General features: G+C 37.6%; 1 protein-coding gene across 1 annotated transcript in view; it reads right to left on the bottom strand.

Annotated features, from left to right (window-relative positions):
* ARHGAP6 (Rho GTPase activating protein 6) overlaps positions 1-22,833 on the bottom strand; it is a 124,546-nt gene that overhangs the window by 11,568 nt on the left and 90,145 nt on the right. Inside the window, exons 4-8 of the mRNA XM_081327452.1 lie at positions 21,158-21,353; positions 19,026-19,081; positions 15,030-15,180; positions 13,609-13,757; positions 11,016-11,195 (exon numbers count right to left, since the gene is read on the bottom strand). Of these exons, the coding sequence (XP_081183578.1) occupies positions 11,016-11,195; positions 13,609-13,757; positions 15,030-15,180; positions 19,026-19,081; positions 21,158-21,353 (732 nt within the window). The remainder of the gene's footprint in view (positions 1-11,015; positions 11,196-13,608; positions 13,758-15,029; positions 15,181-19,025; positions 19,082-21,157; positions 21,354-22,833) is intronic.

Genomic DNA, 22,833 nt, shown 5'->3' with positions numbered 1-22,833 from the left:
ATATCAATCTGAATATAATCACAAATATAAAACAATTTATTCCAGTTAAATAACATACAAAACACCACCTTTCTTTAAATATAGCTTCTATTATCTTTTATCATATTTTGTTTATAAAATAAGCTTTTCATAATACAAGCCATTTAGCTTGCCTTTCAGAGAGCTACTATCAGGTCCACCTTCATGTTCTGCCATTCTGTTGGAGGGGGGACGTTGGCATATTTGGGATGCTTTCACTTTGCTGTAACACTTGGAAATTAGGGAGGGGGATTCTCTTTGGAGACGAAGCAGACTCCCTCCTGGCCGGTTCTAGCCTGGTTCCAAGGCTGTCATGCCCTCAGAGTGACCTGTTATCTGCCTAGCACCTCAGCGTTCTCAAAACATTTAAAGCCCTCCCATTTGGCCTCCTAGGCTCCCTGCTGTTTTCATGCAACTTATCAATGAAGTCCTACACAAGCACCTGTACAAAGGGGTGCTAGTGTATTTAGATGACATTTTAATTAACACAGAAACTATAGCTGAGCATGTGAGACCGGTGTGTTTTGCAATTAGCTCACATGATGTAACAAAATGGTGGGTTCGTTGTCATTGTGAGATGTGGAGGGGCACAAAGGGAGGCTCAGCCAATCTCACTGTACACATGTTGTACTTTGATAATAAAGGTTCATTGAACTTCTGGGTGGCAAGGCTCCGTCGATGGTGGCCGCTTTGACCATCACCCCATTGTTCTCCGTTGAACCACGAAAACAGTGACAATCAGCTGTTTTGCGGTTCGGAAACCCCCCTCGGGAAAAGAGGGGAGGGGGAGCATTCAGGTAGGGGTAGAGCTCCCCTAGACCCCTATAATTGTTATTCTGGGGGTTGAAGGGTGAGAGCCCCCCTGCAGCCTGAATTAGCTCCGGACTCGGGGACTCCTCTGTTCCAAGGCTTTGGAACAGAGCAGGATGCTGCAACCATCCCTGCAATCAATATTGTATTTTGGATTACTTGGATGCAGGCAGAGCTGTGCAGGAGAATTTTGAAACAGCAAGTATATGATCTTTAACTCCAGTTTATACTAAAAGAAAGGAAGAAAGATGGCGCAGGAGTGAATTGTTAGTGAAAAATAAAAGGACAAGGAATATATTATAAAATATAAAGACTGAGAAGGAAGAAATCGGTTTTTTTAAAGTCACTCTGTGCAAAATATTTGAAATTGGTTTAAAAGTGAACCTAAGGATTTGTATAATTAATAGGGGAGAAACAAAGTTGCAAGCTGAGTGGAAAAGTGAAAGTGCGCAACGAAGATTAATTGGGTGTTAAAATGGCCTCTAAATCGGCTAAAGCTTCTGCTCCTAAAAGTACTGGTGCATCACCAGTTCAACATTCTTCATTACAGGCACTGATGCCACCCCCTGCGGTACCTGCACCTGCATTAACATTAAAAGATTTACAAGATGCTTTAAAAAATCAATCTCAGCAAATATCTGAACTTATTAATGAGAAGAATAAAGAAATACGAGAGGACATTTTAGTGGCCTTTCAGGAGCTGGCAGTTTGCATTGAGCATTTGGATGAACGTGTGGAAGAGGTGTATCAAAATAATTTGAGATTGGATGCTAAAATGTCAGAAGCTGAGAATAAAATAGATAAGACTGAGGATGAGGTGGTTATGATACAATATAGAGAAATGGAGTTTGCTTTGAGGATAAGAGAATTGAAAGAGGATCCAAAGGAAAACTTGAAAGTGTTACTGACAGAAGCCCTGGAACCGATTTTGGGCTGTCAAGCGGAAGAAATTATAAGGGATATAGATAAAATATTTCGTGTTAACTCTTAGATTGCCAGGCAAAGGAAACTACCTAGAGATGTGGTTGTTTATTTTACAAAGAGATCGATCAGAAATGTGATTATCCAAGCTTTTTATCACAATAGATTTAAAGTTGCTGATCAAGAAGTTTTAATTTTGAAAGAAATTCCACTGAGAATTTTAATGAGAAGGAAAGAATTTACTTTTTTGGCAGATGAATTAAAGAAACGTCAGCTTCAGTTCAGATGGGAGATACCATTAGGTTTGGTGGTGAATTATTTAGGCACGAGATACCATCTCAACACAGTTTTGAAGGCACGAGACTTTTATTCTAATATATTGAAAGCAGGTTCTCCGCCATCCCCAGAATTTAAAGGAAGGAAGGAAGATGGAGGGTGACAGACACAAATGGAGAGTACACAGGGAGATGAAGAAGTCACCTCGCGGATGGTTAAAGAACTTCAGCAAACTTCAGAAACTGTGCAGCCCCAGGCATCGTTAGAAGAGGTTAAGGAACAAAGAACGACGCAGGCTGCAACCAGATGAATAAGACAAGAACAAGAAGAACATAAATCCACAATTGTATCTCAAGAATCTACTTATAGTGAAGCAGTGGGAGGAGCGAGACCGAAGAGGCAGCAGGTGCTTGTGGTTTTGCAAGACGCGCTCCGAAAGCTTCAGGTCGCAAAAGATGGCGACAAAGTTTCTAACCTGGAATGTTAATGGCTTAAACTCCCCGCAAAAGAGAAGGAAAGTATTTCAGTATTTGAAACAATTTAAAAATGATGCTGTGTGCTTACAGGAAACGCACATTCATGTATCATACCAAAAATATTTGATACATTCCAGACTGGGTGTACAGTTTAGCGCATCTGCTTTAGATAAGAAAAATGGAGTAGTTATTTATGTAAAGAAGAATTTAACAGCCAATTTAATTGAAGCTGATAAACAAGCAAGATATGTTATAATTGAACTTTTAATAGAAGGCAAAATACTTTTAGTTGAACTATATGCACCTAATCAACAACAAGGAGAATTTTATAACTTTTTACATAATAAAATAATTCAATGGGATTATAAATTGTGTATTTTGATGGGAGATTGGAATGGAGTCCTGGACGCACAGAAAGACAAAAAAGGTCTTTTTAAAGGTACTCCGAATCATGCCAGATTGCCTAAATCTTTTTTTGAGATGAAAGATGATTTGGAATTGAGAGACGTTTGGAGAGAACGAAATCTGGAAGAAAAAGATTTTACCTTTTTTTCTGATCGACATCAATCCTTTTCTAGGATTGATTTTGTATTAACTACTAAAGATTTTTTTTCTAGGGTTAAGAAGATCAAAAAAACTAAAATATTGCTTAAAAATATGACCACGAAACAAAAGGTAGTCTTAGAAAAATTAACAGGATTTGAAATAGTTAAAAAGATTAAATATTTGGGGGTATATCTTTCAGTTTCAAATGCAAAATTATATAAAAATAATTATGAATTGTTATGGTTAAAAATACAAAAAGAGTTAGATAGTTGGAAAAAATTACAATTGTCTTTATTGGGAAGAATCGCAGCAGTGAAAATGAATGTTTTACCAAAATTTTTATTTTTGTTTCAAATGATACCTATATTCAAAAAAGATTCAGATTTGGAAGAATGGCAGAAAGGTATTAATAAATTTGTTTGGGCAGGGAAAAGACCAAGAGTAAAATTTAAGATAATGCAAGATGTACGTGAAAGAGGTGGTCTTAAAATGCCCAATTTTAAATTATATTATGAGGCTGCGGGCTTTATCATTAATTAGTGATTGGTTTAACCTAACACAAGGGAGATTACTGAATATTGAGGGATTTGATTTATTATTTGGTTGGCACGCATATTTATTGTATGATAAGAAGGTGGATAATATTTTTAAGACACATATATTAAGGTATGCTCTGTTGCGAGTTTGGAAAAAATATTGACATAAGCTAAATTATAAAATACCAATTTGGGCAATACCTAAACATGCAATAGAAAATATAAGTGTGGGATTCAAACAAGATGTGACTACATATAATGATATTCTTAGAATGGAAAGGAATGTATGGCAATTAAAGCCATTCAATATTTTAAAAGAAGAAAGGATAGTGCGGACTTGGTTCCAGTATGGTCAGTTAAAAGCTAGATGGAAGGAGGATCAGAAAGTTGGTATTTTGACAACTGATGAAAATTTGGTTAAAGAAATAAGAGATCAAAGTCCAGCGCATATAAGGAGGATATATAATGCACTGATAGAAATAGATTCAGAAATGGAACTTGTTAAAGATTGCATGATAAAATGGGCCCAGAATTTTCAGGAGCCCATAGCGATGGATATCTGGGGAAAGATATGGGTCAGAAATGTGAAATTTACACAGGCAGAAAATTTAAGAGAGAATTTTTATAAGATGTTTTATAGATGGCATTTAGATCCCAAAAAATTAGCATGTATGTATCCGAATTATCAGCCTAAATGTTGGAGGTGTGGTTGTGATGATGCAACCTATTATCATATATGGTGAACTTGTAAAAAAGTTAAAGCTTTTTGGATTAAAATTTGGTGGAATATGCAGAAGATATTTAAGAAAAAGATAAGGTTTTCTCCACAGTTATTTCTGTTGGGTATTACTACAGATTGTACTGTTATAGATAGTAAATTGATGTTAAATTTAATTACGGCAGCAAGACTCTTGGTAGCGCAATATTGGAAGGAGGAACTGCTTACTATAGAAGAGTGGACTTTAAAAGTTTCAAACCTGGCGGAAATGGCAAAGATTTCAGCATATTTGAAAGAACAGTCGCAACAGAGATATATTTTGGAATGGAGAAGATGGATCGATTATATTCAGAATAAATATTGGACTAGAAAGTTTCATTTAGTATATGAATAAGTATTAGTATTATATGATGTATTATTAATTAGTTATTATTATTTAGTTATTTAGTTATGTTAAGAGGAGTTAAAATGCGATAGAATCTAAAGTGTCTTTTTTTAGTTGGTTAGCATATTTTAGCTTAAGCTGGTTAAAGTTTATACCCTGTATTCAGCTCTGGGAAGTTGGGGGGGGCGGAGGGGAAGGGAGGGGAAGTGGGGGGGAGGGGGAGGGAGGGAGTTTATGTTTTTTAAAATGTATTTTAAAACTTTTCAATAAAAAAAGATAATAAAGGTTCGTTCATTCATTCAAATAAACATATAATTAGCCTTATCATAGAAGTTATTTGAAGAAATAGGAATAAAGAAATAAATTCGTATGTACTTTCCTTTTTCTTTAAATTTTAAGAACTATGTTTCCACATGGCAAAATAGCCAATGGCCTTACTTTACCATCATTTGTTATGCTACCAGTATTTCACCATGCCAAATTTTAATTTCTGTTTATTATGGTCCTATTTTATTTATTTATTGTACAGACATCTCATGAGTGAATATTTTTAAGTGTTAAAACATGTTTAAAAGACACTATTGCATAGTGTCCAGTTTTAAAAAGTAAAGACTAAACTAAAAATTATTCTACAAAAACTTCTGTTAAATGCAAAAAGAGACTTCCGGTGGCAACACGACGCTGAAGACAGCCATCTTCGGGCTGTCCGCTCCGCGGCTTTGTTGAATTGCTGAAAACAGTGCCGATCAGCTGTTTTGGTGATTCGGAGGCCCCCTCCCCGGGAGAAGAGAAGGGGGTGAGGCCCCAGGTAGGGGTTGAGCTCTCCGGGGCCGCCTGAGCTTTAGGTTTGGGCGGCTGAAGGATCGAGCCCCCCTGAAGCCTGGGTTTGCTCCGGGCTGTGCAGCGCCTCTGCTCCATGTTTTTTGGAGCAGAACCAAGCGTTAGCAACCACCCCTGCCAGAAGGAAAGACTCTCGAGTGTGAAGACGCAGGCAGAGCGGTACAGGAGGTCAAGGTGAAGTGGACTTTTACTCTCTAGTTCAATGGACTTTATGGCTTTTAAAAGTGAAAGTGCGCAGTAAGTGAAAGTGGGGGAAGATGGCGACTAAAACTTCTAAAGTTCTCCGGAGTGCAGGGGCTTCCCCGGTGCAACAGACCTCGTTGCAAGCTTTGCTTCCTCCTGCACCTGCTCTGGCATTGACGCTTAAGGATTTACAGGATGCCTTTGAAAAGCATTCACAATTAATGTCAGATATGATGGATGAAAAGATGGAAAAGCTGGAGGAGAAACTGGAGGAGAAGATGGAAGAGAAGTTTAGAGCAATGAGGGCAGACATCTTGCCTGCAATTGAAGGTGTGGCCGTATGTGTTCAATGTTTGGATGAAAAAATGGAGGATCTTAGTCAAAATAATTCCATATTAGAAGCAAAAGTATTAGAGAATGAAAATACAATGGATAAAATGGATGGAGACTTGACCCTCGTCCAGTACCATCAGATGGAGTTTGCTATCAGAATCAGAGGCTTAAAAGAGAATCCTAAAGAAGATTTAAAGCAGTTGGTCTCTGAGGCTTTGGAAGCGATACTGGGTCAGTCAGCAGCTGAAATTGAGGGAAGTATAGACAAAATCTTTCGTGTGAACTCATGGATTGCAAGGCAGAGGAAGTTACCTAGAGATGTGGTGGTTTATTTTACAAAGAGAGCAATTAGGGATGAAGTTATTCAAGTTGCTTATGATACTAAGCTTGTGGTTGCTGAGCAAGAAGTTTTGGTTTTAAAAGAGATTCCTCCAAAAATTTTAAGGAGAAGGAAAGATTTTGCCTTTTTGGCACAGGAACTTAAGAAATGTGACATCAAGTTTAGATGGGAGATTCCAGTGGGCATGGTGGTGATGCATGAAGGCAAGAGACACCGTTTGGTCACAGTGACTCAGGCACGTGATTTTTACAGTAAAGTTTTAAAAGTAACCCCTCCACCACTTTTGGAATCTGTAAAGGGAAATGGCAAGGGAAAGCCTCAAGATGCTGAAGGAATACAGACAGAGGAGAATGGTACTGGAGGGGATCAAATTACAGTTTCATCGGCAGCTGCTAGAGAGCAGAGGATGACGCGTGCCGCCTTAAGACGAGTGAGACAAGAGCAAGAGCAAGATCAGCAGAAAGTTATGGAACCTCCAAAGCGTACTTATAGCGAAGCTGTGGGAGGGGCGCGGCCTAAGGAAGTTAAAGGGGTCCTGGCAGACGTGCTCCAGAAGCTTCGGGATGCCAAGAATGGCGACTAAGTTCCTAACCTGGAATGTTAATGGATTAAACTCACCACAGAAGAGAAAGAAAGTTTTTCAATATTTAAAACAATTTAAGACTGACGTTATCTGCTTGCAAGAAACACATATTAGGGTTATGGACCAAAAGTACTTGTTGAATTCAAGGTTGGGTATGCAATTTATTGCTTCTGCAATGAATAAGAAAAATGGAGTGGTTATTTATGTTAAGAATACTCTGACAGCGGAACTAATTGAAGTAGATAAACAAGGAAGATATGTTATGATAGATTTGCTGTTAGAAGACAAAAAAACGCTTTTAGTTGGACTGTATGCTCCTAATCAACAACAAGCTGACTTTTATAGTTCACTACATAGAAAGATTACCCAGTTGGATTATAAATCTTTTATTTTTATGGGAGATTGGAATGGTGTCTTGGATGTACAGCTGGACAAATCTGGTTTTTTTAAACATGCCCCGAGTCATGTTAGATTGCCTAAATCTTTTTTTGAAATGAAGGATGATCTGGAATTGTGAGACATTTGGCGAGAAACACATTTACATGAAAAGGATTATACTTTTTTTTCTGATAGACACCAATCTTTTTCTAGGATTGATTTTATATTATTGACTAATGATTTTTTTCTAGGATTAAGAAGATAAAGATTTGCGCAAGAACTATATCTGACCATAGTCCAGTCTGGTTAGAGATCAACAAGGACAATAGAGATAGGTGCTCCTGGCGCGTAAATGAGAATTTGTTTAGAAATCAGAGAAATGTGGAAGAATGCAAAAAGCAGATGAAGGACTTTTTTGAAATTAATATGAACAAGGATACTTCTATGGACATGGTTTGGGATGCTAGCAAAGCCTATATGAGAGGGGTGTTAATATATATGAATAATAAATACAGACGTAATTTGGAAGTTAGGAGGAAAGAACTGGAGAATGAAATTAGGGAAAAAGAAAAGGCCCTAACTTTGAACCCATCGGATGAGAAGATTAAAGAGGTTATTAATTTGCTATGAGGACAATTTGATAAGTTGATGGCTGATCAGGTGGCAACTAACTTACGGTTTGCTAGGCATAATACTTTTTGCAATGCCAATAAACCAGGTAGGTGGTTAGCTTACAGGTTAAGGAAAAAACAAAGGGCTTCTAACATAGATAAAATTGAACATAAAGGCAAGGTTGTGTTTCAACAGGATCTTATTAAGGAAGCCTTTGTGGACTTTTATTCCAAATTGTATGTTAAGGATAAGATTAATGAAACAGATATTGATGTATATTTGAAGAATGCTAGCATCCCGGCTCTTACACAAGAACAAAAGGAAGAGATTAATCAATTGATAACAGAAGAAGAAATTCTTTTAGCAATTAAGCAATTGAAGGTGGACAAAGTGCCAGGCACGGATGGACTGACTGCGGTCTATTACAAAAATCTACAATTGGAGCTGATAAAGCCATTAAGGGAATTGTTTCAGACAATTCAGAGGGGAGGAAGGGTGCCTCCGTCTTGGAGAACTGCTTTTATTTCCCTGATTCCGAAGGAAGATCAGGATGTTACTCAAGTAAGAAACTACAGACCAATATCACTTTTGAATACAGACTACAAAATATTTGCTAAGGTTTTAGCTAATAGATTGATGAGGGTTTTGCAACAGATGATTCATGGGGATCAAACTGGGTTTATTAGTGGTAGACAAATGAAAAATAATGTGAGGCATATAGTTGATTTGGTGGAGTTTTTGGAAAGGAACAACCAGATCCCTGCGGCGTTAATCTTTCTAGATGCTGAAAAAGCTTTTGATCAACTGGATTGGCAATTTCTGATGAAAGTTCTAGATAAAATGAATTTTGGGGATAAATTTTTACAACCAATTAGGGCATTATATCAAAAGCAAACTGCCCGAATAATAGTAAATAATAGCCTGACTGAAGTATGCAATATTGAGAAGGGCACAAGACAAGGGTGTCCATTATCACCTCTATTATTTGTTTTAACATTGGAGATATTATTGATAAAAATACGGAATTCGGAAAAAATTAAGGGTATTCAAATTAGAGATCAGGATTATAGATTGAGGGCGTTTGCAGACGATCTGGTTGTTACGGTGACCCAGCCAGAAAACTCTGTTGTGGACCTGATGGAGATAATAATGCAATATGGGAAGGTTTCTGGATTTAAGGTTAATGTACAAAAAACAAAAAATTTAGCCAAAAACATGACAGTATCGCAAAATGCCCTTTTAGAAGGATTAACTGGATTTGAGATTGTTAAAAGGGTTAAATATTTGGGGGTGTATTTGTCACCCTCAAATGCAAAGTTATATAAAAATAATTATGAAAAGTTATGGGGAAAAATTCAAAAAGAATTGGAGAGCTGGGAAAAATTGCAATTGTCTTTACTGAGAAGAATTGCAGCAGTGAAAATGAATGTCCTGCCTAAATTTTTATTTTTATTCCAAATGATACCGATTCTTAAAAAAGACTCTAATCTGGAAGAATGGCAACGGGGTATCAATAAATTTGTGTGGGCAGGGAAAAGGCCACGAGTTAAACTTAAGATTATGCAGGATACGCGTGAAAGAGGTGGTCTTAAAATGCCCAATCTTAAATTATATTATGAAGCTGCTGCGTTGTCAGGAATAAGTGATTGGATTAATTTGACACAAGGGAGATTATTAAATCTTGAGGGCCACGACTTGTTATTTGGCTGGCATGCATACTTGTTGTATGATAAGAAGGTAGATAATGTGTTTAAAGTGCATATTTTAAGACAGGCATTGTTGAGAGTTTGGAAGAAGTATAGACATAAGTTAGACTACAAGATACCATTGTGGGCAATCCCGAAACATGCAATAGAAAACATAAATGTTGGCTTCAAACATGATGTGACTACGTACAAGGAGATCTTAAGCTTGGAGAGGAATGTCTGGTGTTTGAAGCCGTACAATCTTTTGCGAGATGAGAAGATCGTTCAAACTTGGTTTCAATATGGTCAATTACGTGCCAGGTGGAAAGAAGACCAGAAAATTGGTTTCTCAATGACTGATGAAAATTTGGTAAAGCAAATTAGAAACCAGGGTCCAGCACATATCAAACGGATTTATCTTGCATTGATAGATATTGACTCAGAAACAGAACTTGTTAAAGACTGTATGATAAAATGGGCTCAGAATATTCAAGAAGTTATTACAATGGACACGTGGGAAAAGATCTGGGTGAGGAACGTAAAATTTACGCAAGCCCAAAACCTAAGAGAGAACTTTTATAAAATGTTTTATAGATGGCATTTAGATCCTAAAAAGCTTGCAAGTATGTATCCGAACTATCAACCTAAATGTTGGAGATGTGGTGGCGAAGATGCAACGTATTTTCATATATGGTGGACCTGCAAAAAGGTTAAGGCTTTTTGGATAAAAATTTGGTGGAATATGCAGAAGATCTTCAAGCAAAGGATAAAGTTTTGTCCGCAATTGTTTTTATTGGGCATAATTACAGATGCTACTGTTGTGGACATTAAGTTGATGTTAAATCTAATCACAGCAGCAAGACTCTTAATAGGTCAATATTGGAAAAAGGAGGAACTGCCGACTATAGAAGAATGGACTCTAAAAGTTTCTGACCTGGCGGAAATGGCAAAGATTTCGGCTTATTTGAAAGATCATTCGCAAGAATGTTATATTATGGAGTGGAAAAAGTGGATTGATTATATCCAGAACAAATATGGGACTAAAAAGTTTCACCTAGCATTTGAATAAGTTTTCTTTTCTTTTTTTTCTTTTTTCCCCTTTTTTATGTAATATTAGTATTGCTTGTAGTCATTTCATATGAGCTAGAGTGCGATAGACTTAATAGTTTATTGTTGTTAGCATATGGATGTTTATGATTGTTCTTTGTTTTTATACCTTGTACTTAGCTCTGGGAAGTCGGGGGGAGGGGGGAGGGGGGAATGGGGGGGAGGGATAGGGAGGGGTGGGTGGAGGGAGGGGGGATTGTTAAAGATAAAATGTATTGTAAAACTTTTCAATAAAAAAAATGCAAAAAGAGAGGAAATCTTCACGTACCATAAACAGCTTTTCATAGTTTTCTATCAACTTCTGTACAACAGCAATAATGGCAGCACTCTCCTCAGCACGTGCTGTGCTTTGAACAGTAAATTCTTTGTCTGTTGTCTTCTGCTTGTGCAATAGATTAGGTCCAAATATGGTGGCTAGGTTGAGTGATGTCATTTTGTTCCCAGGGATCTAAAAACAAAAGAAATAAAATGCTGTACTATTTAACTAGCAATGGATTCCTAGTGCTTTATGTAGGTAGTTTTGTTTTAGCTAACCTGGCTAGGATCCTGCCTTTTCTAAGTCACTTTGTGTGATATATAAAAGCATTCCATGGAGGGGAATCAATAGCAGCCACACCAAGTTGTGTGTAGAATTTCTCCTAAGAAACCTGCAAGTTCTAAAAGTTTCTGAATTCAAGAATAATCCCTTTGCATGAATGAAAAAGAGAATGGAACAAACATAGTAAAGTCTATTAAAGTGACAATTAATAAAACCAAATATACTGATTCAAACCTAAAATATCATGGCTTGTGTCAATGTTGCAAACATTGGATGTTTTTGCTCTGACAATATAAGAGGCAGCCTTTTGCTTTAACTGTTTTGCTTTGAATCACTGAAGGTGGGGGGAATATTAACCTGGATGTTTTGATAAGATAAGGGATGGCGCCCTTCAGGAGGGAAATGAAACTTCGCATGTTAAACTAATTGGAGAATGTGATTTATGACTTGTAATTAAGGGATGGAATTGTGTATGATATGATATGTTCAGGGAAGGAGAATACAGATTCTGGTATCCATCCATGAGTGCCGATGCTTCGTTCTCATTATTATAGACTTTTTAGAAAAACAATGCCTGAATGTTCTTTGATCTGTCTCCCTAATCGGAACCATGACAGCTTGTTTAGAAATAATGCAAAGTTTGTTTCATAAGATGGTTCATTGATTGTATTCCTTATCACAATGCTGAACAAAATATTTGTCAATGCTGTAAACATTGGATTTTCCCATTCTGACAAATGATGGAAATTGCAGCCATTTCCGCTTTGCTTTTAACATGCTCTTTCTTCTATTTAGAAATCAGGTGTAGAAGGGGGGGTTGGGATGAATGCGTGAGCTCAGCTAGCCATAATAATAATGCTGCTCTTTGGGAAATCAAGGACGAACTGATAACGGTTAGGAGGGCTGAGGAGCTGGAGAGAAACCCCGTGTTTCAGGCTAATCGGAGAACGTGATTTATGACTGCTTATTGGGGGTGGGAATTGCAATTTGTTACTTTGTATCCGGGGAAAGGGATTTTAGTTTTGGATTCAGCTATGTAGTGCCGATACTTTGTTTCCTGAATAAAATGTTCCTTAAGGAAGAATTCTTGCCTTGAAGTTCTTTTGATGGGTTTCATCTATCGGAACCATGACATTAACCCAAAACCTGAATATCCTCAAGGACCCTCTACTTCCCAAATGCTTGACCAGTGGGTGAAGGGTAGGAGGAAGTTTGGGGAAAAATGAAACTTGCTCTGAAGAAGGCCTCCAAGACATACAAAAAACAAGCGGATAAAAAGAGGGCTCTCAAAGGTCATTCCAGGTTGGGGAAAAAGTTTACTTATCCACAAAATATTTATGGCTCAAGTTGCCTAGTAAGAAGTTGGGACCGAAGTGTTTAAGTCCCTTCCCTATCATAAGAATCATAAACCCAGTTATGGCAGAGTTAAAGCTTCCCAGACTCTTAGAGAAAGTCCACCCCTTGTTCCATTGTAGCCTACTGAAACCCTTTCAGGGTTCTACCTTACAACCACCCCTAAGAAGGCAACTGGTCCTCTGGTAGTAGCTGGACAGACCCATTATGTAGTAAAGCGTATTCTTGATTCTAGACTTTTCAAGGGAAAGTCATAGTATTTAGTACAGTGGAAAAGATATCCATTATCTGAACCCACTTGAGTAAAATCTAGTGATGTAAAAGCTGACCAGCTCATTAGTAAATTCTATGATAAACACCCTAATAAACCAAGAGGCAACCCCTAACCTATGATTTTGTTTGAATTGCAGGATTTATCCTTTTTGTAAAGGGGGGCCGGATGTCAATGCTGTAAACATTGCAATTTCCCTGATAGAAATTGCAGCCATTTCCACTTTGCTTTTAACATGCTTTTTCTTCTATTTAGAAATCAGGTGCAGGAGGAGGGTTGGGATGAATGCTTGAGGTCAGCTAGCCATAAAAATAATGCTGCTCTGTAGGAAATCAAGGATGAACTGATAACGGTTTGGAGGGTTGAGGAGCTGGAGAGAAACCCCGCGTTTCAGGCTAATTGGAGAACGTGATTTATGACTGCTTATTGGGGGTGGGAATTGCAATTTGTTACTTTGTATCTGGGGGGAAGGGATTTTAGTTTTGGGTTCAGCTATGTAGTGCTGATACTTTGTTTCCTGAATAAAATGTTCTTTAAGGAAGAATTCTTGCCTTGAAGTTCTTTTGATGGGTTTCATCTCTCAGAACTATGACAATATTATTTATTTATTTCATTTCATTTCATTTGTTTCCCATCCATTTTGCTTCAAGGTGAACTACAGTGCTAATTTCACAATAAAAATAAGTGAAATAAACATACTTCCTGGCTATCTTCATCTTTTCTGTCTTCTGCATGGTTGGCTACAGTAGCTAGGAACTGAAGGAGTCGATGTAAGGTGTCGCAGTTGCAGGGAGGTAGAACATAAATTAGAAGTTGTAGAGTGTTCAGTTGTTCATGAGGGTCCATTACTAAAAAAGGAAAAATATTTTTTTTAAAAAATACACTTATTAATTGCACTACTTTGTGTAACTATTATCAGCTAATTCAATGTTATATACATTTTAATATTTTCAGGCATCTCATTGATTAAGTACAGCTATGTAACATCTGAAGAATTAAATGTTTTAGAACATTCAAGTTATTATATTTGGGGGTGTGTAGAAAAATCTAAGAGCCAATTGGTGTGGTGGTTAAGACATCAGGCTAGAAACTGGGAACCATGCATTTTAGTCCTACTTTAGACACAATGCAAGCTGGGTGATACCTTGTGCCAGCCACTTTCTCTCAGCCCTAGGAATGTGGCAATGGCAAACCACTTCTGAAAAAGCTTGCCAAGAAAACTGCAGGTACTTGTCTGGGCAGTCTCCCAAAATTGGACATGATTCCATTAAAAAAAACACCTCTATCATATATAGCATTTTGAGAGATGTGCTGATTCACCCGAGTTGTACATAATATTATCATAACCAAAATTTGTGATTCATAGTTCAATACATGTGGACTATTTTGAATTGCCTAGTCCTCTTTAGCATTCTATACATTAAATCATTACAAGACAATATGAAGATGATTATTAGAATGAACCATTTTAACTAGTATTTTATCCCCAATCTAAGTTTAAAGACCAATACACTGAGACATATCAGGCAATTTAAGTTGACAGTTTAACATTTTCTCTATGTCAGACATGTCAAACACAAGGCCCGGGGGCCAGATCCGGCCCGCGAAGTGGTTTCATGTGGCCCACGAAGCCATCCTGGAAACAGTGAGGGAACGGCCCCCACTGCCTTGGCCCTGGCCCAGAGACCCTCCTTCTGCCAGAGACCCTCAGATCTGTCCCACTCCTGCCCAGGCCCCCATAGGCACCCTTGATGAGAACGATGTAGAGCTGGCCATGCCCACCCAGTAGGTCACACCCACTCTAGCCACGCCCACCCAGTAGGCCACACCCACCCGGCCCCCTGAGGGCAACCGCAATGCTGATGCGGCCCTCAATGAAATTGAGTTTGACACCCCTGCTCTATGTCAAAATATAAAAAAGTGACCACTCATACATTATGAATCACTGGAATCAGAAACATGCCCATGATCTGCATTTCTGCATGAAATGCAAAGTTTAAATAAAAATAAGCATAATCTTAAATTGAGTTTGATTTAGAAGGACTGTAGTTTATCAACCATTTAGGTAGGTAGATAGGTGGGTAGATAGGTAGACAAACAGATACAGACAGACTGCTCACAGAGTGTGTTGATAAAAGGAGTGTAAAGCTCTCTGGTCAGGAGTGGGTCAGGCATATCACGAAGGAATTCCTTTAATAAAGCTGCTACATCATGAATGCTTTGTTCTTCATCCAATACTACATCCACACCACGGTCAAACTCTTCACGTAACTAGAAACAGAAATTATGTCAAACACTTACATGTTTATACACTGTGGGCACAATTATTAGGCAAGTTGTATTTTGGAGGATTAATTTTCTTATTGAACAACTACAGTGCTCTCAGTCAATCCAAAATGTTAATGAATCTCAAACCTGAATATTTAAGAAAGTAAAAGTGAGGTTTCGGCTTTCTTAAGAGAAAGTCTACGTGTGCACAATTATTAGGCAACTATTAGTATGCAGAATTATTATGCAACTAAATGAAAAATGAAAATTTGCCCATCTCATTTATTTGCATCTGTTAAACAAACAACTCAAAATGTACAAATAAACATTTCTGACATTTCAACAAAAAAAAATCAGTGACCAATATAGCCACCTTTCTTTTCAATAACGGTCATAAGCCTTCCATTGATGGAGTCTGTCAGTTGACGATCAACATTTTGTGCAGCAGTAACCACAGCCTCCCAGACACTGGTCAGAGAGTTGTATTGTTGTATTGTAAATCTCCCCTTTAAGGGATCACAATTCTAAATAGGATTTAGGTCACATGAGGAAGGGGGTTATGCCATTATTCTTTCAGCTTTAAGGCCTTACTGGCTAGCCACCCAGTGGAGTACTTCGATGCATGCGATGGAGCACTCTCCTGCATAATAATCATGTCTTCTTGAAAGAGGTAGATTTTCCTGTACCACTGCTTGAATGTCTTCTAAAAACTGGCAATAGGTTTGGGAGCTGATTTTGAGTCCATCTTCAACCCCCAAAGGTCCAACTAACTCATCTTTAATAATACCAACCCATACCAGTACCCCATCTTCACCTTGCTGGCATCTGAGTCGAAATAGAACTCTGTTCCTGTTACTGATTCAGTCATAGGCCCATCCATCCGGTCTGTCAAGAGTCACTCCCATCTCTTCAGTCCATAAAATCTTTGAAAAAATCTCTCTTCAAACATTTCTTGGCCCAGTCTTGCTGTTTCAACTTATATGTCTTGTTCAGTGGTGGTTGGGTTTCAGTCTTTTTACCTTGATGTGTCTGAGCACTGAACACGTACTTCTGGGCAGTCTAGGTAGGTTGCAGTTCTGGAATATGACAGGACTGGAGGATAATGAGTTCCTGGTAGCTTCACATTTGATTCTTCTCAAATCTTTGGCAGTTAAAGTAAGTCTTCTTTTCTCAACCCATTTCTTGCAACCCTGTTGACTACAGGTAATCCCTGAGTTGCGAAAGTTCCCTTAGTGAATGTTCAAAGTTACGTGATAAGTGCCCCCTAGTGCTTATGAGCAGGTCCCAAAATTATGAATGTTGCCACAACACAGCAGTCATTCACCCTTACAAATGACCGCAGTGGCACTGCAACATCACCCTGGTTATTCCCTCCCTCCCCCCACCCTGGGTCTCCCTAGGCACTAAACATTCAATATTCACCCTGCAAAGATCAAGATCCTTTGCTTTCTTCCCTGCTCCAGGCCTTTGGTGTGTTCGCAGAGAATGGAGGCCTAAAGTAATGCAAGATCACATGAGAACAGTGGCATGAGATTTCATGCTACTGATCTCACATGATGTCATGGTACTTTAGGCCTCTGTTCTCTGCAACAGAGAAGACAACCGAAGCTAGGGGATGCTTCTGCATGCTTCCGGAGGTCAGATCTGGGTGTCGGAGGCCTTTTTCAGGCCGCTGCTGCCTGGATCTGAGGCTGGGGGACACTTCCGTGGCTCTCCGGAGGCCCGATCTGGGCATCAGAGGCCTTTTCCAGACCGCTGCCACCCGGACTGGAAAGGGCCTCCGACGCCTGGATCAGGCCTCCTTAGGCCATGGAAGCATCCCCCAGCCTCAGATTTGGGTGGCAGCGGCCTGGAAACGGGCCTCCAATGCCCGGATCCAGCCTCCAGAGGCATGCAGAAGTGTCCCCCAGCCTCAGATCTGGGTGGCAGCAGGAACCATGGCAGAGAGGAGACAGATCTTTTTAAGGTGAGTCCGGTGCGGCAGGAAGGGAGGGGGAAGCATGAGGCATCTTAGTGGGTTGGGGAGGCCTTGGGGGCCTGTTCCATCACTACGCCCTCCATGGCCTTCTCCACCCTGAGATACCTCATGTGCGGTTAACGAACTGCACATTCGCCCATGCATTCTATTAGCGAAGTGGGTGAAAGCAGGGAGCGATTTGCGTTCAAGGTATGAGATTCACTCTCATGAATTTTCGAGTTATGAATGGAATGGGCAGGCTCCATTACATTCATAACTCAAGGACTACCTGTATTTGCAACAAAACATTTGATGGTTCCGTGATCACACCCCAATATCTTAGCAATTTCAAGAGTGCTGCATCTCTTTGAAAGACTTTTTACAATATTTGACTTTTCATAGTAGTTAAATCTCTTTTTTGGTCCATTTTGGCTGAGGAAAAGAAGCTGCCTAATAATTATGCACACCTTGATATAGGATGTTGATCTCCTTAGGCCACACCCTCCCTCATTACATAAATATGCATCACCTGATATGCTTATATCCACTAAGCATTCAAGTTTATACAGCTTGGAGGTGGAAAATATGCATGAAAATGATGATCAAAATATTCACTTGCCTAATAATTGTGCAGAGAGTATTACAGGTTTTTAGAAAGGGTGATGACATAGCTTTAACTTTTAATCAGACCCTTTCTCAAGTCTGACTTATGCATTTATTTCTCTGTACATGGAACAAATTGATGTAATGATATTGTTTTTTGTAGAAAAGGACTTATTTCAGAATTAAAATTTGTAGCATACAAAGAACAAAGGAAATAAATGTCAAAACCTTAATAATCCAGTGGTGCTGGATTACTAAAATAAAATAACACTAAAGGTTATTCTTCCAAACTGATACCACATTAAATGAATTTATCACGGAATTACAAGTCTAGACTTAACAAGGATGCAATTTTTTGTTATTGTGTTTTTATATTTCTTATTCACCTCTGAATAAACCCTACTTTATTGCAGTAAATAATTACAAAACAGTTCTGTAATAATAAATTATAACATTGCTTTAATCTAATTTATACCACATATTATTAATCTATTTATAATTCTTAGAATTTTAGTATGGTCATTTTGACTTTAATCTATTCTTGATAAACTAAATCAGAAATGCATAAAATGGTGTAGGTTGTAACACTCACATTCCATAATGGTTACAGGAAATATCTGAAAACTAATTACCTATTCATGGTTTACATGATCATCTAAACTAATAAGTTGTTAGGAAAAATAGCAATAGTATTTTGTACTAATATTTATTACTGATAATATGAATATGTTCCTCTTCAAATTGGAGCCATTATTTGATGAAGTATTTAAATAAATGTATGAGATGTCTTTCTCTGAAGTATTTGTTGGTGACATATTAAAATAAATCTAATCGAATGTTTCATAGAAACAGAAGCAAATCCACGTTAGCTCAAAGGATTATCAGGACAGCCTGATAATATACTGCATGGAAAACCATCATCAAAACTGATATGGAAATAAGAAAGTGATTTGGAAAAAAATGATTGTAATATTAATGTAATACATAACTGATATTCAGATGTCTTATATTTGTTATATTATTTAGGTACCAGATAAGAACTTGAAAACTATTTTAAAAACAGATACTAACTTTACTGGAAATACATAGATGAAATACATGGAAATACATAGATGAAACATCCCAGATCTAAAAACACATTTTTTTAAAAATAAGTTCTTGATATTTTCCTGGATATATTACTATTACATATTTAGAGCAGGACTATAATGACAGATGACATTGACCAAAATATATAAATATAAAATAATAAGTTTCATGACATTTATGAGGAATAATAAAAACTTACCTGTCTTACCCTTTTTTTTGAGCTCCCAACTCGGAATATGCCTACTGTCTGGAGACCTTTAAAATGGTATGTTAATTTAATAAATTATTATTATTACATATTTATACAATTGCATATAAATATAGAATAAATTTAGAAGATTAGTAAAATATTTTGCATTAATATTCTGTACATAATTATGTAATATTTGTGTTTCTTATTCCTACCCTGTCAGAAAGTAGCATAAATACAAAATATGCATACAGTTTAGGAGGAAATGTATTCAGTGAAATCTGCTTCAGTAAAGCCTACTTGTACACCATTATAGATTTTTTTTTAAAAAAATATAGGGCATTGTTCAAAAGTGACGCTAGAGGGAAGCCTAAGACCAATGGTGCTCATACAAAATTACATAACACATTTATAAAAAGATGATAGCCTTCAATTCACTTGTGTATAAAATTTGTCTTTCTATATTCAAAAATACACCTAGCTCTTGGTTAGAAATGCCCACAAATATTCTTTGTACCAGCTCAGATTTTATTTCCTACAAGAGGAATAGAAAGGATGAGAATAAGTATGGGTGTGAAATATTTAACCTTGGTTTTAGGCTGCATGTAGCTTCCAGAGCCCTCCAGGCTTAGACACCAAAACTCAGCAAATTGGTAAACCAATGCTATGATTTTTCTTTGAATTTGAGCATAGTGTGCTAACCCACATTAAAATTACTAATATCCTATCTGAAATTTTAATCTCAGTTACATGCAGGAGATTATTTTAAGAATCTAAAGGCTTATTACAGCTAAGTTCCTGGAACAAGTAAAGCCAACAATTTGATTTCCTCACCTGTCTCCCAATATACAATACATCCTACAACAGTTGACTGTGATTTTGACAAAAATATTTGTGGCACTTCACAATTTTCTCTATTTTTAAAACTGTCCCTCCCAGCAGCTACAGAATAAAAAATACCCCCAAATTCTCCAATTTCGCAGTAGAAGTAGAAATTGGTTTACTCAATTGTTACTATAATAATCCTCAACTTGCAACTGGTCACCACTTGAAGTTATAAACAAGTACTTAAGAGCTGATTCCAAAGTGTTGACAACTGCCCTCTTCCTGTGGCAACATGACTGCATGCTGAGACCTTGGTAACCTGTCTGCATTTACTGCCATATGCAACATCATGCAGTCACATGAACACATTTTATGACATTTTTGCTAAAACCTGGCATTTACTTCTTGTTGTTGTTGTTGTTAGTTGCGAAGTCGTGTCCGACCCATCGCGACCCTATGGACAATGTTCCTCCAGGCCTTCCTGTCCTCTACCATCTTCTGGAGTCCATTTAAGCTCACACCTAATGCTTCAGTGACTCAATCCAGCCACCTCATTCTCTGTCGTCCCCTTCTTCTATTGCCCTCAATCTTTCCCAGCATTAGGCTCTTCTCCAGTGAGTCCTTCCTTCTCATTAGATGGCCAAAGTATTTGAGTTTTAGCTTCATGATCTGGCCTTCTAAAGAGCAGTCAGGGTTGATCTCCTCTAGGACTGACCGGTTTGATCGCCTTGATTTACTTCTAGTTTTCAGCAAAAACACCCATAGTGAACAATGGTCTCGCTTTACACTGCTGTGTTCACTTAATGACTGCCACTGCTCAAAGACTGTCACACAAAAGTTCATAAACTTCATAAGCTTGTAAGCCGCCCTGAGTCTTCGGAGAAGGGCGGGATATAAATGGAATTTTAAAAAAAAATGGATCAATCACATAGATGACCCACTTTATGGCATCACAACTTAAGACAATAATACGTAGACTCCATTAGGGTCATAAGTCAAGGACTACAGTATCTGTACTTTGACTAAGTTCACAGCCTTTACGGCAAGGAATAAAAGTTACATTTTGAATCATTATGCTTGCATGAAATTGAATAGAATCTATATAATTTTTAGAGTTCTTTGAATAGGCACGTATTCAATTCATTAATCTAATTCAATGCTTTGAGTCAATTACATTTTTTCTAGTGACATCTGGTTATATTCATCCAAATTTGGAAAGCTGATTTAGTTTGGGGATTCAATCAAATTGCTTTCAAACTCCAAATCAAATCTTTGTATTATAAGCCGTCTGCACATTTCGGATAAAATATACTTACCATGTTTTTCTAAATGCTGACAGCAGCTATCTATAAGCCGAGGAACTTGCCTGTAAATAGGATTGAGGCTTAGCTTTTTGTCCCTGGATTTATCTTTCTTGTTCTGTGCTTCCGCAGGCAAGGATAACTGTAGAGCTTCTAGTAATCGAGACTGACTATCATCAAGATCGGTAATAGAATCCACTGACATTGCACCCTACAATATACAAATATGCATTTGGTAAAGATGGAAGAAATCCATCATAAAACAAATTATTAACCTATAACAGAAGGATAAGTGGATAAGTGGGGCAGAATTCTATTGTAAACTCCCCTCTAAATGACAACTGATTATTATAGCTGTCACTAGGTAGCTCAAGACAAATGCCATGATTGTATTAGTCATATTACATGTTACTTGTTGCATGCCTGTCCAAGCTGAGGTAATTCTGAGGCTGCTTTTGTTTGTTGCACTCCCATTCATCAGTTACTTCAGCTCATTCACTTTGTTCCTATTTCCAGTCAAAATGGAGATGATTGCCGCCATACACAGTAACATTTGTATTTTCACCTGAAAATTACTGCTCACCAGACATGGCAAATTGCAAGCATTTTGCTGAAGAAGATGAGGAAAGAACAGCAACTTCTCTCCAAAGGTAATCCCCCTTTCTACACAACTTTGTCTTGTAACGGTTTCTTGCCCAACCACTACTGTAAATTCTTTATTAGTAACATCTACTAGGTGTTAATATCATTATTAGTTAATTTCTTCTGGCAAGTATTTGAGGCAAATAACAAAAAATTAAACAGTTTATACAAAGTTTGAAATACAGATTAAACATTACAGATTAAATACAGATAAACATGAAAATAATCTGTTGAAAGTGTGCATTAAGAGCTATACTACATGTATCTCTACTCTCAAATAGTTTAATTTTATCTATCTTTACTCAACTGTTTATTCTTCAGTAACTATAAGACTGCATTTTTCTGTGAACCCTAATTGCTTGATGAGAAATGTATCAGTGTGCATGTATGTCATGGTTCTGATAGATGAGGCCAATTAAAAGAACATACAGAACATACAAAGGTGAACCCAAGACTAAATTCCCCTCCCCTTGGTTATAAAGTTGCAAGTTGCAATTCTCACCCCAATTTGCTGTCATAAATCACATTCACCAATTGTTAGAAAACACAGGCACTCCTCCCGGCTCTCCAGCCCGTTATCAGCAATGACTTTGGTTCCCATACATTTGAATTGTTTGGCAAACGTTAACTACCCTGCCCTCCTTCTTCTAAACTAAATATGTGGCAACGAAGACAAAATGAAAATGGCTTCAGTTTGGTTTGTCACAGCGTTGACAGTGTATATGTGTCTGCAAATTTATATTTCTGCCAAATGTTCTGCTCTGATCATAACATGTAATGGAATATAGGCCTCTGAGATTCCTGAGGTGGTAGAAAAAAATCTTACTCTTGTGTAAATATAAATGAAACTAAGGAAATGAATGAATGAATGAATGAATGAATGAACAGCAAATATGTGTATGCTGAAGCAACTTGAAGTATACAACAGGTGAAACAACTGTTTTGGTGAGAAATCCTTCAACTTTTGTTCAGTGTTTACTGACAAAAGAAGAGATTTGCCATGGAGAAAACAATTCATTTGGGCATATTTTTGTCACATTATGGTGACA

Source organism: Vipera berus (assembly GCF_964194415.1).
Source record: "Vipera berus genome assembly, chromosome: 4".
In the NCBI taxonomy this organism is placed as follows: domain Eukaryota; kingdom Metazoa; phylum Chordata; class Lepidosauria; order Squamata; family Viperidae; genus Vipera; species Vipera berus.
This window is presented reverse-complemented; position numbering and strand designations above follow the sequence as displayed.